The sequence below is a fragment of the Pelophylax lessonae genome (genome assembly GCF_965119305.1).
Source record: "Pelophylax lessonae genome assembly, chromosome: 1".
Lineage (NCBI taxonomy): Eukaryota > Metazoa > Chordata > Amphibia > Anura > Ranidae > Pelophylax > Pelophylax lessonae.
Window position 1 is genome coordinate 462510684 of NC_138768.1, and position 26698 is coordinate 462537381.

General features: G+C 45.3%; 1 protein-coding gene across 1 annotated transcript in view; it reads right to left on the bottom strand.

Moving 5' to 3' along the window:
• MAP1S (microtubule associated protein 1S) overlaps nucleotides 1-26698 on the bottom strand; it is a 92592-nt gene that overhangs the window by 26746 nt on the left and 39148 nt on the right. The window contains exons 2-5 of the mRNA XM_082275335.1: nucleotides 23670-23771; nucleotides 9908-9990; nucleotides 9478-9621; nucleotides 6277-9362 (exon numbers count right to left, since the gene is read on the bottom strand). Coding sequence (XP_082131461.1) covers nucleotides 6277-9362; nucleotides 9478-9621; nucleotides 9908-9990; nucleotides 23670-23771 — 3415 coding nt within the window. The remainder of the gene's footprint in view (nucleotides 1-6276; nucleotides 9363-9477; nucleotides 9622-9907; nucleotides 9991-23669; nucleotides 23772-26698) is intronic.

Consider the following 26698-nt stretch of genomic DNA (forward strand, 5'->3'; position numbering starts at 1 on the left):
TTTATAATGTTTTGTAAAGGTATGCACCGACGACCAGGTAGCCGCCTTGCACACCTGGACCACTGACGCCTGATGGCGAAAGGCCCATGACGCACTAAGCGCCCGAGTGGAGTGCGCCTTAACAGGGAACGGGGGCTCCCGACCCTTAATAGAATAAGCCTGTACTACCGTCTGTCTGATCCATCTGGAAATGGTCGCGGCAGATGCAGGCAACCCCTTTTTGGGTCCATCCGGGATCACAAAAAGTGAATCCGTCTTGCCAAACGAGTCTGTCGTTTTCAAGTATACCCTGATCGCCCGGACCACATCCAAGGAGTGTAAAGCAAACTCCCGAGGATGACTGGGCTTAGGACACAGGGAAGGTAACACAATTTCTTCATTCAGATGAAATTCTGAAACCACTTTTGGTAGGAAGGATGGATTCGGACGAAGAACCACCTTATCTCTATGAACCACCAGATATGGTGAACGACAAGATAATGCGGCCAGTTCTGACACCCTGCGTGCAGAAGTAATAGCCACCAAGAAGGCCACCTTCTGGGACAACGTAGGTAGAGGAATCTCCCTAATATCTTCAAAGGGAGGTTTCTGAAGAACCGACAACACTAAATTAAGATCCCAGGGGGGTAACAGCGCGTGCACTGGCGGAGCCAGATGTCGCACCCCCTGGATGAAATTCCGCACCAAGGAATGAGTAGCCAAAGGCTTCTGAAAGAAGATAGCTAATGCTGAGACCTGACCCTTGATAGTACTCAAGGCCAGTTTCTGCTCAACCCCTTGTTGCAGAAAAGCTAATATTCGACTAATCGAATAAGACCGAGGACGGAACCCCAAAGGTTCACACCATGCAATGTAGGACTTCCATGTGCGATGATAAATCTTTCTGGAAGTCGCTTTCCTTGCTTCAACTAGAGTAGGAATAACTGAAGCTGACAAACTTTTGTCCTTCAGCACCTGGGTCTCAATAGCCAGGCCGTTAAAGCCAGCGATCGTAAAGCAGGATGGAAGATCGGTCCCTGAGACAGTAGGTCCTCCCTGAGAGGAAGTCTCCACGGGACGTCCGCCACCAGTCTGACCACGTCGGCGTACCAAGCTCGACGAGGCCAGTCCGGAGCTACCAGAATTACTGGAATTCCTTCCTCCTCTATCCTGCGAAGAAGTCTTGGCAGTAACGCGAGAGGAGGGAAGGCATACATTAGCTGGTATTGCCCCCACGGGGCGATCAGTGCGTCTGCGGTTTCTGCTAGAGGATCGCGGGAGCGAGCCACGAATCTCTGAACTTTCCTGTTGAATCGTGATGCCAACAGATCCACATCCGGGGTGCCCCACCGTAGGCACAACTGGTGGAAAACGTCTGGATGGAGGGACCATTCCCCCTGATCCAGAGTCTGACGGCTGAGATAATCTGCCTGCCAATTCTCCACCCCCGGAATGAACACCGCAGAGATTGCTGGAACAAATCGTTCCGCCCAGCGAAGAATGCAAGCCACTTCTTTGGCCGCTCGGACACTCTTGGTGCCCCCCTGGTGATTGACATAAGCCACGGCCGTGGCATTGTCCGACTGGATCCGAACCGGGCTGCCCTGGAGCTGCTAGGTCCAGTGAATCAGACAAAGTCTGATCGCTCTCAGTTCCAATACATTTATCGGCAACCTGGATTCTTCCGGGGACCAAAGTCCCTGGACAGATAACTGACCGAGAATTCCTCCCCATCCGGATAGACTGGCATCCGTGGTCACTATCGTCCAATATATTGGCAGAAATGACTTTCCCTGGCTGAGCATCGGAGACCGAAGCCACCAGACCAGAGACTCTCTGGTCTGTTTGCTCAATCGGATCTGATTGTCCAGGGATTCCGGATTCCAATTCCATCTGAGAAGAATCTCTTGCTGAAGAATTCGGGTATGGGACTGGGCAAATGGGACTGCTTCGAACGAAGCCACCATCAACCCCAGAACCCTCATGCAAGTCCGAAGGGAAGACCAGCTGTTGGACAGTAACAACTGGACTGCTGATTGAATCTTTCGGAGTTTCCCTACCGGAAGAAAAACTCTTGTCCTGACTGTGTCTAGAATTAGACCCAGATATTCGAGCCTCTGGGTGGGAACCAGAAATGACTTTTGCTGGTTCACCAGCCACCCGAATTCCTGTAAAGAAATCATAGTAATTTCTATGTTTTGTAGCAAGGTCTGAGGAGACTCTGCATGAAGCAGAAGATCGTCTAGGTAACCAAGGATCGATATGCCTCTTTGGCGCAGAAGTGCCAACATTGGGGCCAACACCTTCGTGAAGACCCACGGAGCCGTGGCGAGACCGAAAGGTAACGCCACAAACTGATAGTGGTTCTCTTCTACGGAAAAGCGTAGAAACCGCTGATGTCCTGCGAAAATGGGAATGTGAAGATATGCGTCCTTGATGTCTATGGACGCTAGGACATCCCCTGGATGCAGGAAGGCTGCTACTGTGCGAATGGACTCCATTCTGAATCTTCTTATGTTGACAAAAGAATTGAGTGCCCTTAAGTCCAGAATTGGACGCACTTTGCCCTCTTTCCTGGGTATTGTAAATAGGTTTGAATAAAACCCTTGAAACCGTTCTGTCCAAGGAACGTGGACTACTACTCCTTGTTGTAGTAAATCTGTGACTGCTCTCCGCAGATCTTCTAAACGATCCGGGGATAGTCGGATATTGGAAGGGAAGAATCGCGCCGGTGGGAGAGATCGAAACTCGATCTTGTACCCTGACCTTATGACTTCGCAAACCCATCTGTCCGGGATTCTGGAAAGCCCTGGATCCGGGAACCGGCGAAGACGTCCCCCCACCCCAGTTATGGGTGGGGGCGCACCTTCAGGCTTTGGACGGTTTATCTTCAGGTCTGGAGGGGGCGGGCTTTTGCTTGCCCGACCAACGACCCCTGACGCCTCCTGCAGGAGCTTTGGAGGACTTAATTTTTTCACCCGCGGGACGAAAAAACCTCTTGTGAGCAGAAAAAGAAGGCCCTCGTCTTTGACGAGTTCCTTTACCTTTAAAATTTTGCGGTAAAAAGGTGCTCTTTCCACCCGTGAGATCCTTAATGATCTCATCTAAGTTGGCTCCAAATAGACGCTCTCCTAAAAAGGGGATATTAGCCAATGCTTTTTTGGAACCTTGGTCGGCTAACCAACCTTTTAGCCACAGTGTACGCCTGAGAACCACTGCTGAGACTGATGCTCGCGCCAATAATGGAGTGGCGTCTAACGCCGCATCACACACAAACTGTAACCCCTGTATCATTTGTTCCAACAAATCTGATACCGCCTGAGGGACCTCTTCTAAGTCCTGGCGTAACCACTTGGTCCATTCAGTTACAGCCTGCGAAACCAGACCAATAGCTATTATAGGTCTGAAAGCTGATCCAATCAAGGAAAACATGGTGCGAGACATAGCTTCTATCTTGCGATCCACTGGATCTTTAAAAGACGGAGCGTCTTCTAGAGGAATAACCGTGGCTTTATTCAATCTAGCAATTGGTGAATCCACCACAGGTGGTTCTGTCCATTTCTTAATGAGGGTTTCCTCAAACGGATAACGCCTGTTAATGCGTTTAGAAATAGTAAAAGTGCGTTTTGGCAGACGCCATTCTTCTTCGATTGGATTGCCAAAACATTTGGGCAATGGAAAAACCTTCGCCACTTTGATGCGTTTTTTAGTCCCAAAAGGGATTTCAGTTTCAGCTATTTCCGATGGAATACCCTGTAACCTTAAGGTTTCTTGAACAGATACAATGAGTGCGTTTACCAACGCTTCCTCTCGGGCTATGGCTGATGCCGAAACATCCTCCTCGCTGTCTGAAGAGACAGGACCCGAGACACCAATCCCAGATGAAGTACCTGCAACTGCAGAAATAGGCTCAGAGTCTGAATCCGAGGTTTCAGATAATAAGGGGTTAGGCGGGGGTCGCTTTCTTGCGCCCTGTCCCTGACAAGCCACTTCCACCCGGGACACAAAAGTTTCCATAATAGCTGACAATGATTCAATTGTCAGTGGGGTGCTGGAGGATCCTGCAGACCCCTCGAGGGGATCCGGAGGAGATACATGAGTGGCAGGGTCCATGTTAATTCAGGACACCTTTGCCAGCAAAAACAAAAAAACTTTTTCTTTTTTTTTTTTTTTTGTGTGTCTCCCCCTAGCGCAATAGCGCCCCTCAGAGTACCTGCTTCTCGATCCCACAGAGAGAGAGAGGGACCCCCAAGGCTCACCAACCGATGCAGTGAAGTTTCCAACCAACTGCAGTCAGCGTCTGTCTTACACAGACTGGAAGGAGCTGTTGCTTTTTCCCGGGTAGAAGGACGTGGCTCCGCCCCCTGTGTACGCCTTCCGGCGTTCCCAGCTCTCCACGAGGTAGCTGGGCTCACGAAACATGGCCGCCCCCATAGAAGAGACATAAGACTCCAAAAACATGGCGGCCGGCGTGACCTGAGGACATACATGCACTTGGTCTACGGCAAAATGGCGGCGGACCGCCGAAATCGTTTTCCCAGCACATCCACCTGCATCTCTGCTAAGAGGCGATATATGGATCTACAGGAGATACACTACAAATAAGGTAGGATTATACCTCCTATGTCTGCTGTAATGTTACAGTCTGCTGGGTAAGAGTGTTAGCTCTCAAACCAAGTCCACTTCCCACAAACACATGCTGTATTACAAGGGGGACTTATAAGTATCAGATATATACTGACCATATATGGAGGGGCCCATAATTCATACTGCCTCATAACGAGGAAAGAAAAAAAGGGAACGTTTACTCACCATACCGAACCGACAGGCACCCTCTCTTCACAATACCCTCTCCACCGGGGTGGGGGGTTGTGGACCACTCCGGACGCCTCGACTCTCTGGTTCCTGGCGACCAAGCGAGACTTAACTCGCAAGGTCAGTCCCTCCACTGGGACTCCGTCGCGGCCGACCCAGCGCGGAGCTCTGGTCTGCACGCGCTCGTAGGCAGAAACCGGGGTGACCACTGGATCTCAACATCCAGCCCGTCGCCCGGCCCCGCATACTTACTTGAATGTGTCGCGGCCGACCAAGCGCAATGCCATGGTCTGCGCGCGCTCGTAGGCCGGCTGGGGTGACCACAAGGGTCGCCCAGTCCGGCATTTTTGCTTGAAGATCTCACAGGAAAAACACTGGAGAAAAACTACCTAAAAAATGTCTTTCTAAAGAAAAAAGTCTTGCCAGGACCAAAAGATCCCAGCAAGGAACTTAGGTCCTTACTCCTGACTAGACAGAAAAAAACTGATTCCCTGTAGCAGAGAGAGGGAGGATATACCCTCAGGGACTGCCCCTAAGGTGGAGCCAGAACGTTTTGTCTTTCTGCCTAGTCCTACTCCTGCGGAGACAACATAACCCAGCTCTTGAGAATCAAGAAGACTACGTCTGTCAATGAGCGATAGAGAAAAAAGGACGTCAAATTCGTTTAGGTACAGCGTCGCACGACCGCGCAATTGTCCGTTAAAGTCACGCAGTGCCGAATCGCAAAATACCCCCTGGTCGGAATGGTGGTAAAATCTTCCGGGGCTTAAGTGGTTAAAATGTTACAACAGGTGCAGGGAGAAGAACCACTGCTCAATGTCACAATGGGGGTGGAATGCTGCATAGCAACATGTTACACCTTAAAATTTAAAGGCTAAGTTTGCATTTGCTAACATGTTGCACCTGTTTTTATTTCACAGAAAAAAAAAAACCCACAACAAAATAGCAAAGACAGATCTCTCCAACAAGGACATACAAAACCCTAACCCCACCCCAAGAAGAGTGTAAGGCTTTATTGGGGTTTTATGTATATTACTGTTTAGTCCCAACCCCCTGTCAGCACTTGCAAGACAATAGCAGTTCTAACAATTTGTCTATTTTTAGGGCCAGCAATTATGCACTGTGATAACATGGCATTTGCTATTGCATTGCCGGTTAGGGCAAAATGCTATTCCTTGATAAAATGCTTAAGTACCTGGCAACGCACTTGCACTGGAATACAAATGCCTAGCAAAATGAATAGGCTGCCATAAAGAAACATACAATAAATTTGTTCAATACCAATGTTCTTTTAATTCAGTTATTTAGTATTGTTACCTTTCAACAAATATTGTTTGCAGGTTTCTCTGAACAACAGAACATCTCAAGGGTGAGTCCTAACCCTTCCTGTCCTAGTTTGGCAACACTGCTTCTTCAGACATTAAGAATAGTCACCATAGGACAGAAGTGTGTTAGTTGTCAGACAATGACCATAAAAATTACTTACCTGATGTTAAACGACTTCCTGCAGGAGTGGCTTTCATTGAGTTTACAATGCTGCGTCTGGCTGTTGATGGTTTAGCATCTGCTCCAGCACGTGTCACATCCGTTTTTCCTGTGGAAACCTTGCCCAATTTATCACCAACACCTTTAGCCTTGCCAGATAACTTACTAGGGTTACTTCGAACATTGGAAGGCGAAGACTGGTTTAGAGTTTTTTTGTCTCCATGATCTGTTGACATGGCTTCAGGGTCAACCATGCAAGTACCTGGTTGAGGAGGCAGGGGGTGAGGATCCTTTAGGGGAGGTGGAACAGGATCCAAGAGTCTTGGAGTGTTATCACCCTCTGAATCTGATGCACCATCCACAGCTATTGAAGGGCATTCTTCTGGTCCAGAATCAGATATTGTGGGTAAAGATTCACTTACTGAAGTAGGTGGGGTCTCTGGTCCATTTTGAATTTTTTTCCCAGAAAAGCCTGGTGGCTTGGGCAACTCCTGGGAAGGATCACTGTCACTATCATGTGGGCTAATTACAACATCAGACTTGTGATGCTCAAATTCGCATGGGGATACCAAACATAAGTCCACATCATGAGGAGAGGCTGACCTTTCAGACTGGCCTTCAAGCTCACCAGAATGTGAAGGACGAACAGGCAGACTCAGACCTACTCTGTTTGGTGTATGGGTGTCTGGTGATACATCTCTAGGAGACTCACTTACAGGAGGAAGGGTCTGCTCAAAGGAAGAGATGGAAAGAGACTCATCCACTTCTGTAGAATGTGGGGATCCCACTTCGGCAGGCAATGAAGGAGTAGTTATGGTTGGAGAGACATCAGGTAGATCTTCCCGGAATGGACTCAAGGAAAGGCAACTGTTCTGCCTTCCCTGTGAAGAATTTGAGTTTTCTTGGGAAGATCTGGGAGGTGCTCTCCAAGAAGAAGAGGCAACATTTCTTCCATCTACTGATGGTAGCGACTGACTGCCAATTTGCTGTGATACTGGTGGAGAATGATGCTCTGAACTGACTGGGGATGCCATTTCCAAAGTCCTTTCTTCAGAGCTTCCACAAGGGTCATCCAGCCAATCCTGGCCATGGTGTACATTTCTACCTCGCTCTTGGACCTCCAAGTTTGTGGGAGTCAGGTCAAAATTCACACTAACATCACTTCTGGGCGTTTTAGCCAATGGAGATGCGGGAGCTAAGCCTTTGGGGGGACTTGTTTCCAGGTACCGAAATCCATTTGGACTCTCTGGCTCAGCTGTACACAGGCCATTTTCTGCATGTACACCATGACCATTAATAGGTCCATCAATGCCAATAGGGGCACATGCAGCAGCTTCAATACCATTACCTGTTGCTTGATGGTCTGTAATTTGGTCACCAGCAACACTGGTGCATGCAGAACCAGCTGCCTTTTCAACTGACTGGCTGACAACTTCCTTGACTGGCTCCTTACTTGGGGGCTTACCCTTGACCAAAATTCGGTTACCTGCTATCAAATCCTTTTTTACACTTCCCATTTCCTTCTTCAAAGAACCTATTTTGGGATTTGGTCTCCTGGAATCAGGTGTTGTGGTAGCTTTCTTCATGTCTTTTACATTAACTTTTGTGCCCTCAGCCTTATCTTTGGCATCCCTCCTTGGGGTTTCTGTTCTGGCTTCTCCAACAGGTCGCAGCTCCTTTTTAACTTCCCTTTTCTTTTCTGTATGCTCATCATCCTTTTTGCCAAGTTGCTTCTTTTCATCTTTTGGCATCTCTTTTTTCATTATAGGCTTTTCTTTTGTGGTCTTCAGTCTTGAATCGGGTCTCTGTTTCTCAGATGCATTTTCAATTTTAGCTTTGACTTCCTTCATTTTTTCCCCTTCTTTTCCAGGCTCTACAGCAACTTTGTTTTTGTCTTTCCCATCTGATCTCAGTTCATTTTTAGAAGTTTTCAGTGACTTATCCTTTACTGGTCTAGGTTTTAGATCAGCGCTTAGTCTTCCAGATCCAGATGCAAGACTCTCTTTGCTTCCAGTTCGAGAAGGTTTGGCAACACCCTTACCTGTAAAACTGCTTCCCTTAATCTCCAAGTCCTTTTGTGTTATAACAGGATCTTTCAGGAAATCTAGATGTTTCAACTTCTCCAGACCGTCAAGAATTTTGTTTTGAGGTGTGCAACCAGGAAATAATACTCTAACAATTCGTTCAGAGGGTGCAGAAGGATGCCAGACAAGCAGAGCACAGACTGAGGTTAGAGAAGTCAGTGGTATCTCTGACCCCTTGTGCTTCAAAATTCCAGGCCACTGTTTTGTGAAAGTTTCCAGGTCTTTACTACCCTTTACAGGGTTCAAGACATACATTTCTAATCTACCAACACCCATCTTTTGAAAAAGAATAGTAGGTTCAACAGTTGCATTATTGCTTCGGTACAAAGGTTCTGGCAGAATACCAAGTTTCTCCAAACATCGCAGCGTAAGCATAACCTCTTCCTTAACTGTTACTGTACTGGGCTCTTCTTCGCAAGTTGTTTTCTCTGGAGAGTTCAGAAAGACTACACCTAGCTCTGGAGAGATCAGATTTCTTAGCCAATCATCACTTGGCTGTGCTCCTTGCGAGCCATCTTCTTCTCCTTCTGCTATTTTCCTCCGCAGTAAGCTATTGATGCCTGGTAGATTGTCAATTCCCAAATGGGTGAGAAGAATAGAGTCTACCCTATCTAAATGGCGTATCAATTTCCAAAATGGAGACCTAGTATCAGAGCCTCCATTTACCAGCATGTTAAATCCATTGACTGCAAAAAAAGCAGAGTCTCCCCTACCTCCAGGGAATACATAGCAGCATGGTTTGAATAACTTCAAAAAGCCCACAGTTGTGGGAGATTCCAGCAATTCAAAAGGAGAAGAGGGCTCAAGGGATTCAGACAGGTATTCTGCCAACTCTTGTAGACCCTCTGTCTCAGGAAACTTTTTGTCCTTGTTAAACCGCAATTCAATAAAGTCTTGGAGACTACATTTGTCCAACTGTGAAAGATCCCAGTTTTCAGGACAGGAAACAGTCAAGATGACATGAGACGTGGGATCAGATGAGCTTAGAGTTTCTCCAATCTGAAAGATATTTAACAAAAAAAAAAAAAAAAAAAAAAAAAAAAAAAGGACAGAATGTTATATCATCCCTTAAAAAAGGTTAATAGTTAGGAGAATAATAGTATGAACAGCTTACCTCTTTATCTGTAAAGATCTGAATAAAGTCTTCTATGGAGAAAGCTCCTCCACCTTGTAGAAGCATTTCACCAGTTTCTTCAAGAAAAGGGCCAGTAAATATCAAAAGCTTGTGCTGGGAGGAATGGCAAATTAACTTCCGGATCTGAAACACAAAAGCATGGTATTTACCAGAGGGGTCATGAATATCTATAGACTTTGTTAAAGGAAACCCCAAAACTCCAGCAGCAGCTGCTTACAATGTATAATGAATAGGTCTACAAAAAAGGAAATCTGGATTTTAAGCTTTGAGGGCCAAAGTGACTAGTTCACTTTGGAATAACTTGGCACTAGGGGGATTTAAAATTAAGCCAAGAATGAATACTGTACATATTTACCCAACACCTGTAATTGTAATATATAGCATTTTTTTTTTTTTTTTTGCAGCTTACCTCATCGCATACTGAAGACTTGGTAGGGTTTATCAGAACTAAGGTCTCCAGGTTGTCCCCTGCATGATGGAGGCTTCTTTGTCCTATAAACATATACAAGCAAGGCAGCATGAAAAAAACAAAGAAAAAAACAAAAAGAAAACAAAAACAAAGAAGGTTAGACAAGAATAAGGCCCCTTTCACAATGGCAGATGGATTGGTCCGCTTGTCAGTTTTTCAGGTGGACCTAAACAATGAACAGATACCAAGCTGAACTGGAGGAGTCAGCCTGTGTGGAAGGGGGCCTATCCCTGTAACAAGGAGAAATAACAGTCAGGCGCCTAATTTTCACCATTTGGCTGTGTTAAATCGCACATCCCCGCTACACACTGTGGTTCTAACTGTTGACCACAATGTCCCTACTGTGTTCTGTATCAACATAGGGGTCAGCAGGTAAAACCACAGCATGCATGGTGTGGCATCAGGCACAGCCATAAGTGTCAGACAGCAAAGCAGAGAGACTTTGCAAGTGAGAGAATGTACATGGTAAAATCTTGCATTGTAACATGAACAAAGTTAGCAGCTAGAGGAATCATGTTGTAACAAGGCTTTTATTGACAGCTTGTCCTTTTAAAAATGCCAGTTGCCCCGCTTTTAGGTTGGTGCATTGGCTTAAAAATGTAAGCCATTTTCTGTAAACTTGTATCACATTTGTAACTTTGAAGTACTGACCAAGCCAACTAGCATTTCAGAAGCAGTCTAGCAACGGCAACCAATATATCTCTCATTACAGGCATACTTAGGGAAGTTGAGGCCTCATGCAAGGAAGCTTACCTCATCTGAGCACAGATCTAAAACCCCAATTCTAAAATCGTAGTAAAATGTACATAGAAGCAGAATGCAACAATTTGCTAATCTAATAAACATTTTATTTTCAATATACAAAAAAAACAAAATGTTTAAACCTAGAAAACCTACCATTTAAAAAAAGGGGGGGGGGAAACCCACACAGGTCATTTGACTTGAGAAAAGGATTTTACGGTAAGTCAAGAATCAAGTTCTCTATTGTTCATCGAGGGACGCAGTTCTCTCTGATTCATATCAGTAGGGACGTCCCAAAGAGGTGCCATAAAATGAGGGGTGGGAACAGCATAAAAGAACAAGTCCCCAAGGCCAAACATAGCCGACCAGGCAACATAGGACTCATCAGAACAAAAGATGAGGCCCACCTGAAAACAAACAGTAAACACCCTCAAGGCAGGCCAAAAGCCCTCCAAACAGCAGCCAGCAAAAAACCTTGCAGATGAAAAAAAGGCATCTGCAGATGACAGCACATCCACCTTATAAAACGTGGCAAAGGTGTGAACGACCAGGTAGTCGTCTTGCAACCTGAAGCACAGATGCCTGTATGGCAAAAAGCCCAGGAAGCACTAGGCGCCCAAGCAGAAGGCGCCGAAACAGGAAACAGTAGGACCTGACCCATAAATGAAGAAGGCTGCACCACCGACTGTCCGATTCAACTGGAAATAGTCGCAGCAGACACAGATGAGAGGGCTTAGGACACAAGATGGCAACACAATGGCCTCGTGCAAGTGAACACCAGAAACCACCTTCGGAGAAAGGTCGGATCCGGACTAAGTACCACCTGATCCCATGAACCAACATATAGGAAGAACGAAAGGACAACATCACCAGTGCCGACACCCCGCGTGCAGAGTGACAGCAACCAAGAAGGCCACCTTCTGCAATAAGGTAAGCAGGGGATACCCTCGATACTCACAAAGGAGGGTCTGGAAGAACCGACTGCACCAACCAAGGTCCCCAGTTGCCGATGGAGGTCGCACCAGAAGAACCAAGTGTCGCAACCCATGGAAAAAAGTTACGCACCAGGAACGGGCGGCCAATGGCCTGTGGCATAAGAATGACCAAAGCCGAAACCTGACCCTTGACCGTACTCAAGGCCAACTTTTGATCAACTCCCCCCCCCCCCCCCCCTCCCGTTGAAGGAAGCCAAGATCCAATCCAGCCGTTGAGTAAGAGCGAGGGGGAGCCCAGGAAGACTCACACCACACAATACACGACTTTCTCATATGATGAAAAAAAAAAAAAAAATATGGACATCCTATGCAGAAGAGAGGGTGTACCTTCCGGGACTGCCCATAGGCGTAGACAGAACTTTTTTCTGCCTAGTGTCCTACTCCTGTAGGGGGCAGTATTACCCTACTCATATGAATCAGAGAGAACTGCGTCCGTCAATGAACGATCGAGAAAGGGTGGCTTTATTCAGTCCGGAGACCCCGAGAGTCCACCACAGGTGGAACTGCCCAAATATTCAGAGGATACCCTCAAGGGATACCCTCTATCGAAACGTTTAGGCACCACCATATAGCGTTTAGGACAACTCCACTGACTCGCAACAATTTTGTCCCAGAAGACGGGAAAATCTTTGCCGCTTTAGAGGATCTGCGGGCACCAAGGGGACCGGTGCCTCTGAGACAGCAGCTGCATCCCTCAGGTTTAATATTTAATACAATCGTGCATCCACCAGCACCTTTTATGCGCATATACAGTAAAAAAAGAGGAATCATCCTCACTATCCGAGCACTCAAAGCGCTTGAACACAGACCCAGTAGGGTCGCTATATACTAAGCTCACCCTGAAAACAAGCAGGGGAGGCTGCTGACCTCAGTCCCGCAAGGAGATGCTGGCCAAAGGTCCACAAAAAGACAACCTATTAGTCCCCGCAAAAAAAGCAAAAACATCCACACCGACTATTTAGAGGTGCTGTGGGGGGTTTGAGGGGAACCCGGGGTCCGACCATCCCAGGGAGGTGCCCACATCCTCCCCGAAAGACCGGGGGGGGGGGTAAGCACTACTTGCCACACCTTGTAAAAATCGGGCGGGCACCACTCTAGGCAGACCACTGGACCATCATCGCTGTGACTCGGGTCGTGCATCCTCGGAAGGCATTTACTCGCCAGCCCTCGTCCGGCCAAGCGTGGAGCGGAGGTCGGGTCGCGCTCGCTGGCGGGACTGAGGAGACCGTAAGGATCTAGAATAACCAGTCTGTCGCCCAGTCCAGCAGTTGATCGTAGTTCTCACAGGAACAGAAAACATTTTTTTTTTTTATGAAAAGTTACCAAAAAAAAAAAATGCTAGGACCAGAGATCCCAGCAAGGAACTAGGTCCTTACTCCTGACTTGGCAGAAAAAAAAAAAAAAACGACCTATATCAGGAAGTGGTAGTATACATCCTGGGACTGCCCTATAGGCGTAAACTTTTTTCAGCCTAGTATCCTAGTATCCTACTCCTGTAGGGGGCAGGATAAAAGCAGGGGTCAAGAAGATGTGGAGCTGTGTCAAGTCAATGAACAAAAGAAACATTTTCGGAGAGGTGTGTTAAATCAAAATTTAACATTTTAGGCCAATTTGTTTTCTGCTACATATTTTTGGTAAAAAAAAAAAAAAAAAAAAAAAATTCACAATAAGCGTATTTTGATTGGTTTGCGCAAAAGTTATTGCGTTTACTAAGGGAAAGATTTGTCATTTTTTTTTTTTTAAACTAGTAATGGTGGCGATCTGCGATTTTTTTTTGCGGGACTGCGACATTGCGGCGGACAGATCGGACCCCTGACTAACATTTGACACTTTCGGGGGTACCAGTGACATTACTACAGTAATCAGTGCTATACATATGCACTGTTACTGTAAAAAGTGACTGGCAGGGAAGGGGTTAACTATTCGTGATCAAGGGGTTAAGTGTGTCCCTAAGGGCATGCTTCTAACTATCAAGGGGCGTGGCTTTTGATGTAACCACAGAGATCATACTCTGCAGTTACACCATGGAGAATGACAGGCGGCTTTGTTTACATCAGCCGCCTGCCTTTCTCCCTCTCCATCGGGAGATTGCGAGTGGCCGGCGGACATTGGATCCCAGTGAACGAGTGGGGGCGGGAGCGCGCCGGTACCGGTACGTCACTTTGCCCAGGAGGGGCTGACTGCCACCGTATATGTACTGGTGGCAGTCGGCAAATGGTTAAGGCCTGGCGAGTAGCTCAGGACTTGAAATTTTGAGCCCTGTAGTAGACAGTAGCATGACATCATAGTAGAAGTGTCTGGGTGCTTAATTGGCCTGCCTGCAGTTCAAATGAAAATACTTGGCGCATCTTGAAAATGGAAAATATTACAGATGACCCGGGACTGTTGAGCAGTTAGAATCCTAAGAGGAAAAACAGGGCAAGATTCCTCCCCCAAAACATTGGTCACCAGTGCAGCACACATTCATCATATGACTGATGTGGTGGTGAGCAGAGATACTGACTAGTTAAGAGTAGGTTAAAAAAAATAAAAAAGCATTTAAAATATATGTTTTAAACTTTACTTTTTTTCCCCCCCTTTACACACTTTGATTGCTGTTACAATGATTATCACTGCAACGGGAATGTTTTGAGTGGTCATGAACGGGTTGCCATTTAGAACAGCTGTGATTACTAGTGATCAGCTAATCACATGGTATAGGTTTCTGTGATTGGCCCAGGTACCGTGTGATAGCTGTGGGCCGATCACCGCATCACAATACTAAGCACAGCTGTTACGAAGGAAACCCATTTATATACAGTGGTGTCTACAATAGGATCATGTAACCCCGACCGTTCAAAGCCAGGACCAGGAGCCGCAATCTGCTGTGTCCATGCGGGAGCAGAGCACTAGTGCTCATGTGCCAGGTGATGTACAGGTACATTGCCGCCTGCAATAAAACTACTGTGGGCAGGCAGAAAGTGGTTAAAACGGTACTCTCAGTTTAGGCATTTTAAAGGTTTTCAATTTTTATTGTGAATAAAATATGGGTGACATTTGCAAATCATTGCATTCTGTTTATGTAGATTTTTTTTACACCATCCCAACTTTTTTGTAATTCTGAATATAGATTATAGATTAGCGAACACTATATGCAGTACCAGCTCACTGGCTCCAAAACTATCACCCATAGGAAGGAAATTCAGTCAGGAGAAATGGTATGGGACCTGCTCTATATCCAATATATGCTATAACCCAACATACACCCTACAAGAGTTTGATATATTAAAAAAAGAGTAAAGTTTTTTGGCCCGTATGAAAATTCTGGAAACTCCCAACTTAAATATGATCATTGAGTCCTGCTAACCTCTATTATGTACTGCTGTACAGTATAACCCACTATGCAAATACAAAAAGAATCCTATTAACTTACATATGCACTGGAACAATGTCATTTCTCTAACAAGGCCAACTCCTCCATATATATTTTTGGTATTTCTCATCAGCAAATGGTCAAGGGAGGAGCAGAGAGTGACAAATTCTTACAATCATCAGCTGTGGAGCAGCTGAAATAAGAAATAAAGAAGCTTTGCCAGATACTAACTTCACCTGTTCTAAAGCACTCAAACCAGCAGTGTCCTATTTAACCAGTTCTGGACCGGAAAATTTTCCCCCTTAATGACCAGGCCATATTTTGCGATTCGGCACTGCGTTATTTTAAAGGACAATTGCGTGGTCGTGCGACGCTGTACCTTAATAAAATTTATGTCTTTCCCCCCCACCACAAATAGAGCTTTCTTTTGGTGGTATTTGATCACCTGTGCGATTTTTATTTCTTGCGCTATAAAACAAAAAGCGACAATTCTGAAAAAAAAAAAAAAAAAAAAATAAACATTCTAGGCCAATTTGTTTTCTGCTACATATTTTTGATAAAAATCTCAAGCATATTTTGATTGGTTTGCACAAAAGTTATCGCGTCTACTTACTACGGGAAAGATTTGTCATTTTTACTAGTAATGGCCACGATCTGCAATTTTTACCGGGACTTCGACATTGCGGTGGACCGATTCGACCCCTGACATTTGACACTTTTTGGGGGGGGGGGGGGGGGGGGACCAGTGACATTACTACAGAAATCAGTGCTATACATATGCACTGTTACTGTAAGTGACACTGGCAGGGAAGGGGTTAACACTGGGTGATCAAGGGGTTAAATGTGAGCCTAGGGGAGTGGCTTGTGAAATTATCTATACAGGAACACAGGTCTCTAAAGGATCACAGGAGCTCTGGGATCACTCCAGGGAGAACGGTCAGCTGGGTTTTCTCTCTCAGCGGGGAGCGTTTGCGGGTGTCAGGCGGCGATCAGAGCCACCTGCCCTGTGCATCGGAGTCCCTGCTGCCGAGTGGGGCGGGAGAGCGTTGGCGCGCGCGCGCCCCCTAGCTGCAGGCGCATGGCCGACATAGGTCTATGTCGGTTTGCACAGGAGGGCCGCACTGCCGCAGTAAAAAGGCCGCGGACGTCCGCCAACCGGTTAACCTTGTATAATGCCCCATACACACGTGCAGATTATCTGCAGACTTTTGTCTGCAGACTTACCAAAACCATATAATATGAGGTCAAATCTAAACACTTTCAATTTGTATGCAATCCGGCAGGCCCTTGCACTACATAGAAAAGGTAAGTCTGCAGACAAAAGTCTGCAGATAATCTGCACGTGTGTATGGGGCATTAGACACCACAATGTAGCAAGTAGAAAGGCCAGCAAACAGTGTTTAGGCTCGTTTCACACCTATGCGTTTCCTGGTGATTTTTGCAGAAACGCACTAAAGTCCATTTCACATGGTTTCCTATGGGACATGTTCATCTAGGCTTTTTTTTTAGCCGCTGCATTTTTGTAAAGGGTCAGTGATTTAAATGCAAAAAAAACTGTGCCTTTTGGTTTCATAGACTAATGGAGAAGCTGCAGAATGAAGTGAGTTTCTTGCTGCAACAAGTAACAAAGGAGGAGTGAATTTAAAGTGGTTGTACAGGATGAAGGTCTTTTTTACTTCATTCATTCTATACATGGGGGGGGGGGGGGGGAACAACAAACACGCTACAGTGTGCACCCATTCATAAATGTATGCTGTGACCTGGCTTCCTATTAGAAGATGGCTAGGTTTATGTTGGTTCCACTGTATGTAGAAGTGTAGCCACCCCCTCTTGCGCACTCCGAGGACTTGGGGACTATGGGAATAGTGCACAGAGCAGAGCACATGACCGGGTCACGACCATGATGACGTCAATTACGCACTGACGAAAGGTGTCGGGACGTTTGGACTGTAATCACGCTACCTCGTCACTTGCGGGTCCCAGTGGAACGCGGAAGCGGCGTTCTCACCCGGAGACCACGGTTTTTGTATTCCTTATGCTTGAAACAAGGTTTCTAAATGGAAGTGCATCGATTTTAAATAAATTTCCTTCCTACTACATACTTCACTATGAGAGTCCTTTTTCCTGGTCACGGTATTTGAGAGAATCATCACCGGCGATAAGGAGACATAAAAGGTGGATATCTGGAGGTGTATGGGAGATGCCAATTGGAATACCTGATATCTATTGTTGCGATTCCCTGCCTTAATCGACCACCTATAATCAAAGGGTCTGCTACATCTGGTAAGCCTCTAGTGCACACCGGGTGATCCTGTTTTTTCTGGTGGAGGTGTTGGAGACAAGTGCTGATTTATTTCCTTACAACAATCTATATTGGACTTTATCCGATGTACTGTCACCTATTTAAACACCAATATATATTGTGGACTTTCACACTAATTTATTATTTGCAATCAATGTGAATGGTTTGTATAGTCACATTTATTTGCATATTTGAGATTGAATTTTTGCACAAATATTTTTGCATTTGTATTTGAAGAACATATTCACATTTATAAAACTATATTTACCCGATTCATTTGAGTGTTTTTTTGGTTGAGCGCAACTTTATATTCAGAAATATTTATTTCAGATCACTCTACGTTTTTACATGGTCTGTTGCGACCCCAAATAGGAACAAGTTCCTACACTGCGATATTTAATACACCATTATTTACCTTTCCACTAGAGCAGTAGGAGACTCCGCTCGCCGGTCATCCAAGTAGCCCAGTACCGCGATCCCCATTGGCATAACAAAGCTAGCACCGATGCAAAAACTTTTGTGAAGACCCGAGGAGCAGAGACCAAAGGCCAACGCCACAAACGGAAAATGCTGCTCGCCCACGGCAAAGCGGAGGAAGTGTTGACGGTACATATTGGAATGTGAAGGTAAGCATCCTTGATGTCGAAACAAGAAAATCCCCCTGACGCAGGGATGCCACCACCGTGCAAATGGACTCCATTCTGAACTTCTGCACCCGCACAAAGCAGTTTAGCGCCTTGAGATCCAGGGTTAGACACACCTTGCCTTCCTTCCTGGGAACTGTAAACAGGTTTGAGTAAAAACCCTGAAAACGTTCCAAAGTTGGAACTGGGACAATCACCCCTTGGAAGTAACAGGTATTGCACCGCCCCAAACAGACCCTGTAAGTGGTCCGGGGACAGGCGCAAGTTGGAAAGAAAGAACCTTGCCAGGGGACAAGAGCAAAACTTCCTTTCTTGTAGCCAGACTGACTGTGGACCCACTTGTCTTGTACCAGGGAAGCCCACGGGTCCGAAAGCCAGCAAAGACATCTCCCCACCCCTGATACGGGTGAGGGCGCACCTTCATGCTGAAGGAGCCTTGTCTGCGGGTCTGGAGAAGCCCGCTCTCCGCTTGCCAGACCAGGTTTGTTTGGATCCTCCAGAGCAGTCTCAACTCTGGTCCTCAGGGCCCACTAACAGGCCAGATTTTATGTATTACCTTGGGGAGATGCAGACTAGAGTGCTGCAATCACTGAGCAGCAAATGATATCACCTGGGATGTATTTCAGTTATCTTGCAAACCTGGCCTGTTAGTGGGCCCTGTAGGCCAGGGTTGAGGACCACTGCGCCAGAGGAGGCCCTGAAAGACTTCGAGCCCTTGTCAATTCGACCCTGAGGGATGGGGAAAAAAAAAAAAAAAAAAAAAAAAAAAAAAAAAAAAAAAAAAAAAAAAAAAGGTACTCTTACCCCCTGTGAGACCTTTAATGAGGTCATCCAAGGTAGCTCCAAATAGGTGATCCAAAAGACACACTGTGTCTTTCAGTGAGCCAAAAGACACACTGAAAAAACTGAGAACCGAGCCACTCTGGGAGCTGCACCCAAAAGATAAACAGATAAACTACAGCCCCTGGACCAGCTGGTCCACCAGCTCAGCAAAGGCAGGGGGAGCTTTTCTCCCTCCAGGTCACGGCGTAAAAGCTTAGCCCACTCGATCAGAGTTTGCGACACCAGGGCAATGGTGAATACGCCTCAGTGCGGAACCAGCCATAGTGTACATTTTGCAGACCACAGCCTCCCCATTCCTGTCAGCCGAATCCTTAAAGGCCGGGGACTGGAATCAGGTTGCCTTGTTCAATCTGGAAACCGGAGGGTCCACCTCTTAATAAAGGGACTCCTCATAGGGGTAACGCCTAGAAACTTGCTTAGGGACCCCAAGGGGACACTTTGGTCGTCCCTACTCTTTAGCGACAATTTTGTCAAACTAAGCAGGGAAAGGAAACACCTTTGCCGCTCTGGATGGCTTGCCCCTCCTTCGCAGCTGCGTCCTCCATCTTTAAGGTCTCACATACAGATACAATCAGTGCGTCCACCAGCGCATTTTCGTGCACGGTTGCAAATGTGGGAGGAATATCATCTTCACTATCAGAAAATTCCCGGCACGTGGTTGCAGACCTAGCAGGGCACCCCTGTCCGCGATGGCCGAATCAGATGCAGGACCTGATAAGGAAGGAAGTCTGGGGGGGGGGGGGGAGCTTTTTGCTAGCTTGTCACCCAAAAGCCACCTCCACTCGGGACACACAGGACTCCAGGACCACCATCAGTGCATCGAACCGAACGGTACGGCTCGCTTAAACAGTACCACCTCAGTTGTGGTTCCAAGAGGGCCGTACCGGTACCATATCCCACAATCCTTTGCATGCAGCCTTGACTGTTTGGTCATACCCCACCAGACTCACCACAGAAACAGGCACCTGCAGCCACCAGGATAATCTGCACTGCAGCGTGCCGATCAGGAAGTGAAAAGATCCGGAAGTCAGCACCAGGGGATGAGGCGGAGCTCCCATCGCTGCCCACAGGGCTCGACTGTCATAGTCACTGCTTGTGGAGCAATACATTATTAACACTACACTGTACTCCTATGGAGACTCTTGCCGTCGTCTTTGCTGTTCATCAGTCTTCACTTAGATTCCGAGAAAGAAGAAATACTGCCCCGACTTATATTGCTCCTGGCTCCCACCATGTGCTCAAGATACACACCTTGAGTTCACAATCTTTATTACAGGTTCAGCTCACCTGGGAGGGATTACCACCGAAGATTTCTGATATGGACAGAACAGCTCACAGGTTGTATGCTGCCTGAAACAGCGTTAGTGGACATACAAAAAGGGAAGTGGCTGTGAGCCGCATGTGGCACACAGGATCATCCCTTAAGCCCACACTGTATTCCCTAAAGGACTGCTGTTGCGGACAAACTGAGTAACATTGTTAACTTCCCACTTTCAGAGATCTGCTTCCATCACTGACTCTAGCTACACTGATACACTATAAAGGTTAGACTCCAACCACCAGGATTTACATGTGTGATTTTTGTTTTCTGGGATTTACTGCTATACCTTGATCACCTTGCTATCTGTGCCTCTCAGACTACCAAGACATTTTGTACTGCTTGAAGCTGCTGAATAAATGCACCATAGAATATTGTCATACTTACAAATCGCTAATCATTGTGTATCAGCCACATACTAGTGTGGAATTCATTATCCACCTGCTGGATCACATCATATGGACAGAACAGCTCAACAGGCTGCATGCTGTCTGAAACCGCTCTAGTGGATATACTAAGAAGGTGGCTGTGAGCCAACTGTGGAGCACAGGATCATCCCTTCAGCTCACACTGTATTCCCCAAAGGACTGTTGTTAAGGACGAGTAACACCATTAACATCCCACTTTCAGAGATCCGCTTCCATCACTGACTCTAAACGCTATATCTTATCAGTATGGTCAGACTCCAACCACCAAGATTTACACACATGTGATTTTTGCTTTCTGTGGCTTATAGCCATACCTTTATTATCTTGCCATCTGTGCCTCTCAGACAACCAAGACATTTTACACTACTTGAAGCGGCTTGACAAGGCAGCATAGGAAATCTTTATACTTACAGATCGCTAATCAGTGTGTACCAGCCACATACTGGTATGGAATCCATTATCCACCTGTTTGATCACACTCCCAGCTGGGTTCTGTATTATTTACGTTCATTGTTTTGCATCTCTTAGAGCCCTTTCACACGGGCGTTCCGCATGTCCGTATATCATCCTATTTTTTGCGGGTGATATACGGACATAATGTATGTCAATGGCATTGCGGATGTCAACGGATGACGGTTCCGTTTTTTGGAACGGAACAGAACCCTATTTTTGTTCCGTTTAAAAAAAAACGGAAGGGATGCAAAATCGGATGTCAGCGGTGTCATCCGCAATGCCCATAGACATACATTATGTCCATATATCATCCGCAAACGGATGGGATGATATGCAGACATACGGAGCGGATGACACAAGTGTCATCCGCTCCGTGAAAAAGAAAAAAGTGCCGGAGCGGATCGCAATGCGGTCCGCTCCGTGTGAAAGAGCCCTTAAAGTGCCACAAGATCTATTCCTGGTGAATATTGGGTGAAAATGTGATCTATTAGATGTCCACTATGTATAAGTATAGCCAATGCTGAGCTGACTTGATTGTAGTTTCCTAAATTTCACCGTTTCCCCATCTACCAGTGATTTAGGTCGTTCTAGGTTTATTACAGACAGATCTGAGAGAATAGATGTTCGCAGTGTGAAGGCATCACCTTGCAGGGACTACCACACTGCGATTTCCTTAATCTCACCACTGCCTGTTATCTTGCCATACTACCTTTGTGTGATTATATTAACATGTTCATTCATGTGGTTTAAGTGTGGACCCAGGTGTGCATCATTTGGCAAGGTTGTCATTTTTTAATGTATGTGTAGTCTGTTTTGTTATGATTAGAGTTTTCATTTTTGATATTCATTAAACTTTTAAAAAAAAAAGGAGAAAACCGCGTTGCTCTATTCCCCTCCTTTATCGAACACCTTTGGTCTTTCCTTTGCTTTCCACATAGTGCTTGTCGTGTTCAGGAGTTGATTCTAACTGTACCAGCACCAGGCGCGTGCGACGTAGTCCTACATCAGTTCGCGCAGAAGGGGCTGCCTGCCGCATTAGAACTGCGGTGGGCCGTCCGGAACTGGTTAACTGCTGCCCCTTTAAATGTGAAATCACATTAAATAAAAAATAAATGTAAACAGACGCTGTTCAATAGGGACTTAATCAACTGTAACAAAGTGAATAAACCAACCAAATATGCCCATCAAGTGAACACAATTCAATTGACTAATACTGCATTTCAGCATCAAAAATAATATGTAAATGGCATCAGTCCATAAATAGAACAAAATAGGTTAGATGAAATCGTGCTCAAGATGCTGTCACCAACACCGTGACTTCTTTTCATTCATCAAGTGCTCCACCTCATGATATAGCACATAAATCTGCTCACCAAAAGCTCCAGGTCCCAGGGACCACACAGCCTTAACAATTTGAACACCTGGATCAGTCTGATATTCTCCCCAAATCACCTTTCGGATGGCCAACAAATTGGCGGCACAAGGCTTCCAGGGACCCAGGAGGAGGGGGTTGGGGGGGGGGGGTTGAAGACAGCTACTCACCATACCAAGAACCAGGTGGGCACGGCTCCAGACAGAACCCCTCTCTATTGAAAAATGAGGAACGTTGCGACTCGGCCCAAGAACAGTCGTATGCGACCTTGCAACGTGTTTAACTCGCAGGCCAGCCCTCGTCCAGTGGGGCTAGGTCGCAGCCGACCTAGCACGGAGCTGAGGTCTGCGTGCACCGCTGGTCAGACTGGGGTGACCACTGGGTCTAGATTATCCATCCCATCGCCCAGTCCAGCAGTTGATTGTAGATCTCACAGGAAAATTCCAGGAGAAAAATGTACTATCTAAAAATAAATTTTTTTTGCCAGGACCAGAGATACTAGCAAGGAACTAGGTCCTTACTCCTGACTAGGCAGGGAAAAAAACAAAAAAAAAAAAAAAAAAAAAAAAACAAACAAACTACCTATAGCAGAGAGAGGGCTAGACCGATACGTTTTTTCAGGGCCGATACCAATATTGTGTTCACAACGTATCAGACAATATGGGCCGATATGTTGTCCATTTAAAGTTTTGAATAATAAAAGACAAAATTTTTGACACAAATCTGGTACTGCACAAGTAAAATTTTTGTTTAATGGCTGGCACCCTGTGGTGGGTGGCTGGCTGGCACCAGGCTGCTGTGGGTGGGTGTATGGCTGAGATACACTCCCACAAGACTAGTCCCGACTCCAGACGAGGCTGCCCAAAGCGAGGGAGGCGGCTAAGAAGGGAGAATGATGTCACGAAAATATTGGCCAGTTTCGGGGCCGATACCGATATTTTGGGAAAAGTTAATATCGGCCCTCCGATAATGGCTTTGCCGATAATCGGTCGATCCCTAGATTATACCCTCTGGGACTGTCCATAGGAACATTTGTTTGTGACCAGAGTTCAGCTGTGACTAATATACATATATATATATATATATATATATATATATATATATATATATATATATATATATATATATATATATATATATATATATATATATATATATATATGAAGAAAAAAAAAAGCGCACAGGAGATGAACAGTCTAACATTACCATTCAGTCATATTGTATTAGACCATATAAAAATCAGCATCACCATACCTTTTACATCTTGGGAAAAATTTGCTGAATGGCGAGATACAAATAATTTCAGCTGATCGTCCAAATTACAAATAGAGGACTCTACTTCCCACGTACAGTAACCTACAAAACAAAGACAAGTAAATGTTAATCAGGTATTTGTTATACAGCTACATTTCAAAATTTATGAAGACTATATCCTCCCAAATTTATAGAAAGAAATATGGTAAAAATACATTGACTGCTTACATACAGGAGTGGTTCCAGCAGCCTACTATATAGGAACTGACTACAGACTTGCGATCGAAGCAGTATGGCAAAGTGACATTCCAGGCATTTGTTGAGGTGAAAACCCAAACAGGCCAAACCTAAAAAATGTTCCTGTAGTGTTCTACACAGTATTTATATTCGAATATGTGCATTACATTCAAAAAGAACGAAGCCAAAACCTAAAGCAATATGTTGCAGAATATGAAGGAAAAAAAAAAAAATTAAATTGTATGTTTCAGAGAATATGAATAATAAAAAACGCAAAAATAAAAAAAAAAACCCTCTCTCACTCAGGGTTAGTTTTTATTTAAGCCATTTATCAACTGTTTACTCATTTTAAAATCATAATGACAAACAGAAACTACTAGGGATGCACTGATCCCACTTTTCTAGTCCCGATACCGATGCCTGGCTTTGTGTATCTGTCGATACCGATCCGGAAGTATTGTTTTGTTATAACAATTGTGCATTCGATATCTAAAATATCATGTAATCAAACTCAAAATTAAAATAAAATGTAGCCACAAGAAAAAAAAAAAAAAGCAGTTTATTGCTTGAACATACAATAGCAATCAAACAGTAAACATTGTAAAAAAATATAAAGTGCAAAATCCTGCAAACAGGAATTTAAAATGCAACATACAACATAGCAGCTGAACCTGAGAAATTCTCATTGAGAACTGAGACTAAATTAAAAAGCTGGTCGAACAATAACTTGATCACACATACAAAAATCGCATGTAAATTTGTAAACATGTAGTCCTGTGTCACACCACAATCACAATTTGATGGTGGCGTGTGGAAGTGACACTTGACTACCTGTTTAACCACTTTACCACCGGAGGATTTTGCCGTCTTCCGTCCAGGCCACTTTTTGCGATTCGGCGCTGTGCGACTTCAACTGACAATTGCGCGGTCGTGCGACGCCGTACCCAAACGAAATTTACATCCTTTTTTCCCCACAAACAGAGCTTTCTTTTGGTGGTATTTGATCACCTGTGCGATTTTTACTTTTTGCGCTATAAACAAAAAAAAGAGCGTTTATTTTGAAAAAATATTTTTAACATTTTTTTATATGAAATTCCCCCCAAAAAAGATGTAAAAAACAATTTTTTAAAAAATTTTTGGCCAATTTGTTTTATGCTACATATGTTTGGTAAAAAAAAAAAAAAAAAAAAAAAAAATCGCAAAAAGCGTATTTTGATTGGTTTGCGCAAAAGTTATTGCGTTTACTAACAAAGGGAAAGATTTCTGTCATTTTTGGTGTTTTTTTTTTTTTTAACGCGTAATGGCGGCGATCTGCGTTTTTTTTTGCGGGACTGCGACATTGCGGCGGACAGATCGGACCCTTGACTGACATTTTTGACACTTTTGGGGGTACCAGTGACATTACTGCAGTAATCAGTGCTATAAATATGCACTGTTACTGTAAAAATGACACTGGCAGGGAAGGGGTTAATTTTATTGGAGAGGGAGGGGTTAATGTATGCCTGGTGTTTACTGACGTGTAGGGGGGGAGGTGACTGTGTGAGTCATGGACAGATCGGATGTCCAGCTATGCTGAACAGTCCGATCTGTCACTATGGAGATCCGCCTGTCACTATGGAGATCACTCCCTGTCACTATGGAGATCCGGAGATACACACAGCGGGCGGATCTCCAGACTCGATCCCCGACGATCGGGTAAGAGCAGCGGCGATCGCCGCTGCTCCTCCCCTGGCCCGACTCCCGCTGTGAATGAAAACAGCGGGAGCGAGCCTCCGGCGGCGCGCAAGCGCCTCCGGCGGCGCGCGAGCGCCGCCCAGAAGGGGGAGTGTCTAACGACGTTAATACTACGTCGCTGGACGATAACGAACCACTCTGCCGCAGTAGTATTACTGTGAGCGGTTCTAAAGTGGTTAAATTACAAATGCTATTTCTTTGTGCGATCAAGTTTATTCACACATGACACAAACATGACCTGTGAATGGTCACTTAATCAGCAATGGCAAATTCTCTCTCATGAAGACAAGCATTTCTTCTCAGAAGTCCAGTCTATTTCTCTTCTCATTCACAATGTTGGAAACTGTGCTGAACACTTTCTCACTTCCTGCATTACTAGTGCAGGGGGCAATACAACATAGCAGCCTGAACCTGACTAAAAAGTTGGTCGAACAACAACTTGATCACACATACAAATAGCATATTGTAAACATGTAGTCCAGTGTCACACTCCCTACCATCACAATTTGATGGTGGCGTGTGACAGTGACACTGGACTACCTGTTTACATTACAAATGCTATTACTTTGTGTGATCAAGTTGATTCACACATGACACAAACATGACCTGTGAATGGTCACTTAATCAGCAATGGCAAATTCTTTCTCATGAAGACAAGCATTTCTGCTCTCTCTGCTGCAAGTCCATTTCTCTTCTCATCCACAATGTTGGAAACTGTGCTGAACACTCTCTCACTTTCTACACTAGTGCAGGGGGTACAGAGGTATTTTGTGGCAGTGGCAGCAAGACAAGGTAATCTGTATTTGTTGACTCCCCAGAACTGTTATAGGTTGTCTGAGGCAGCGATGGTTTTCTCTGCAAAATAGGCATGCAGTTGGACTGCAGGGCTCGAGCTGCTTGCTGCACTGGGATCTAGTTCAAACTAGGGCTGGGCGATATGGCTGAAAACTGTATCACGATATCAGTGTTTCATATCGGTCGATATCGATAATTATTGATATTTATTACCCATTTAAAATAAGGACCAGGAGAAAAATGTTACATCTAAACATTTTTAT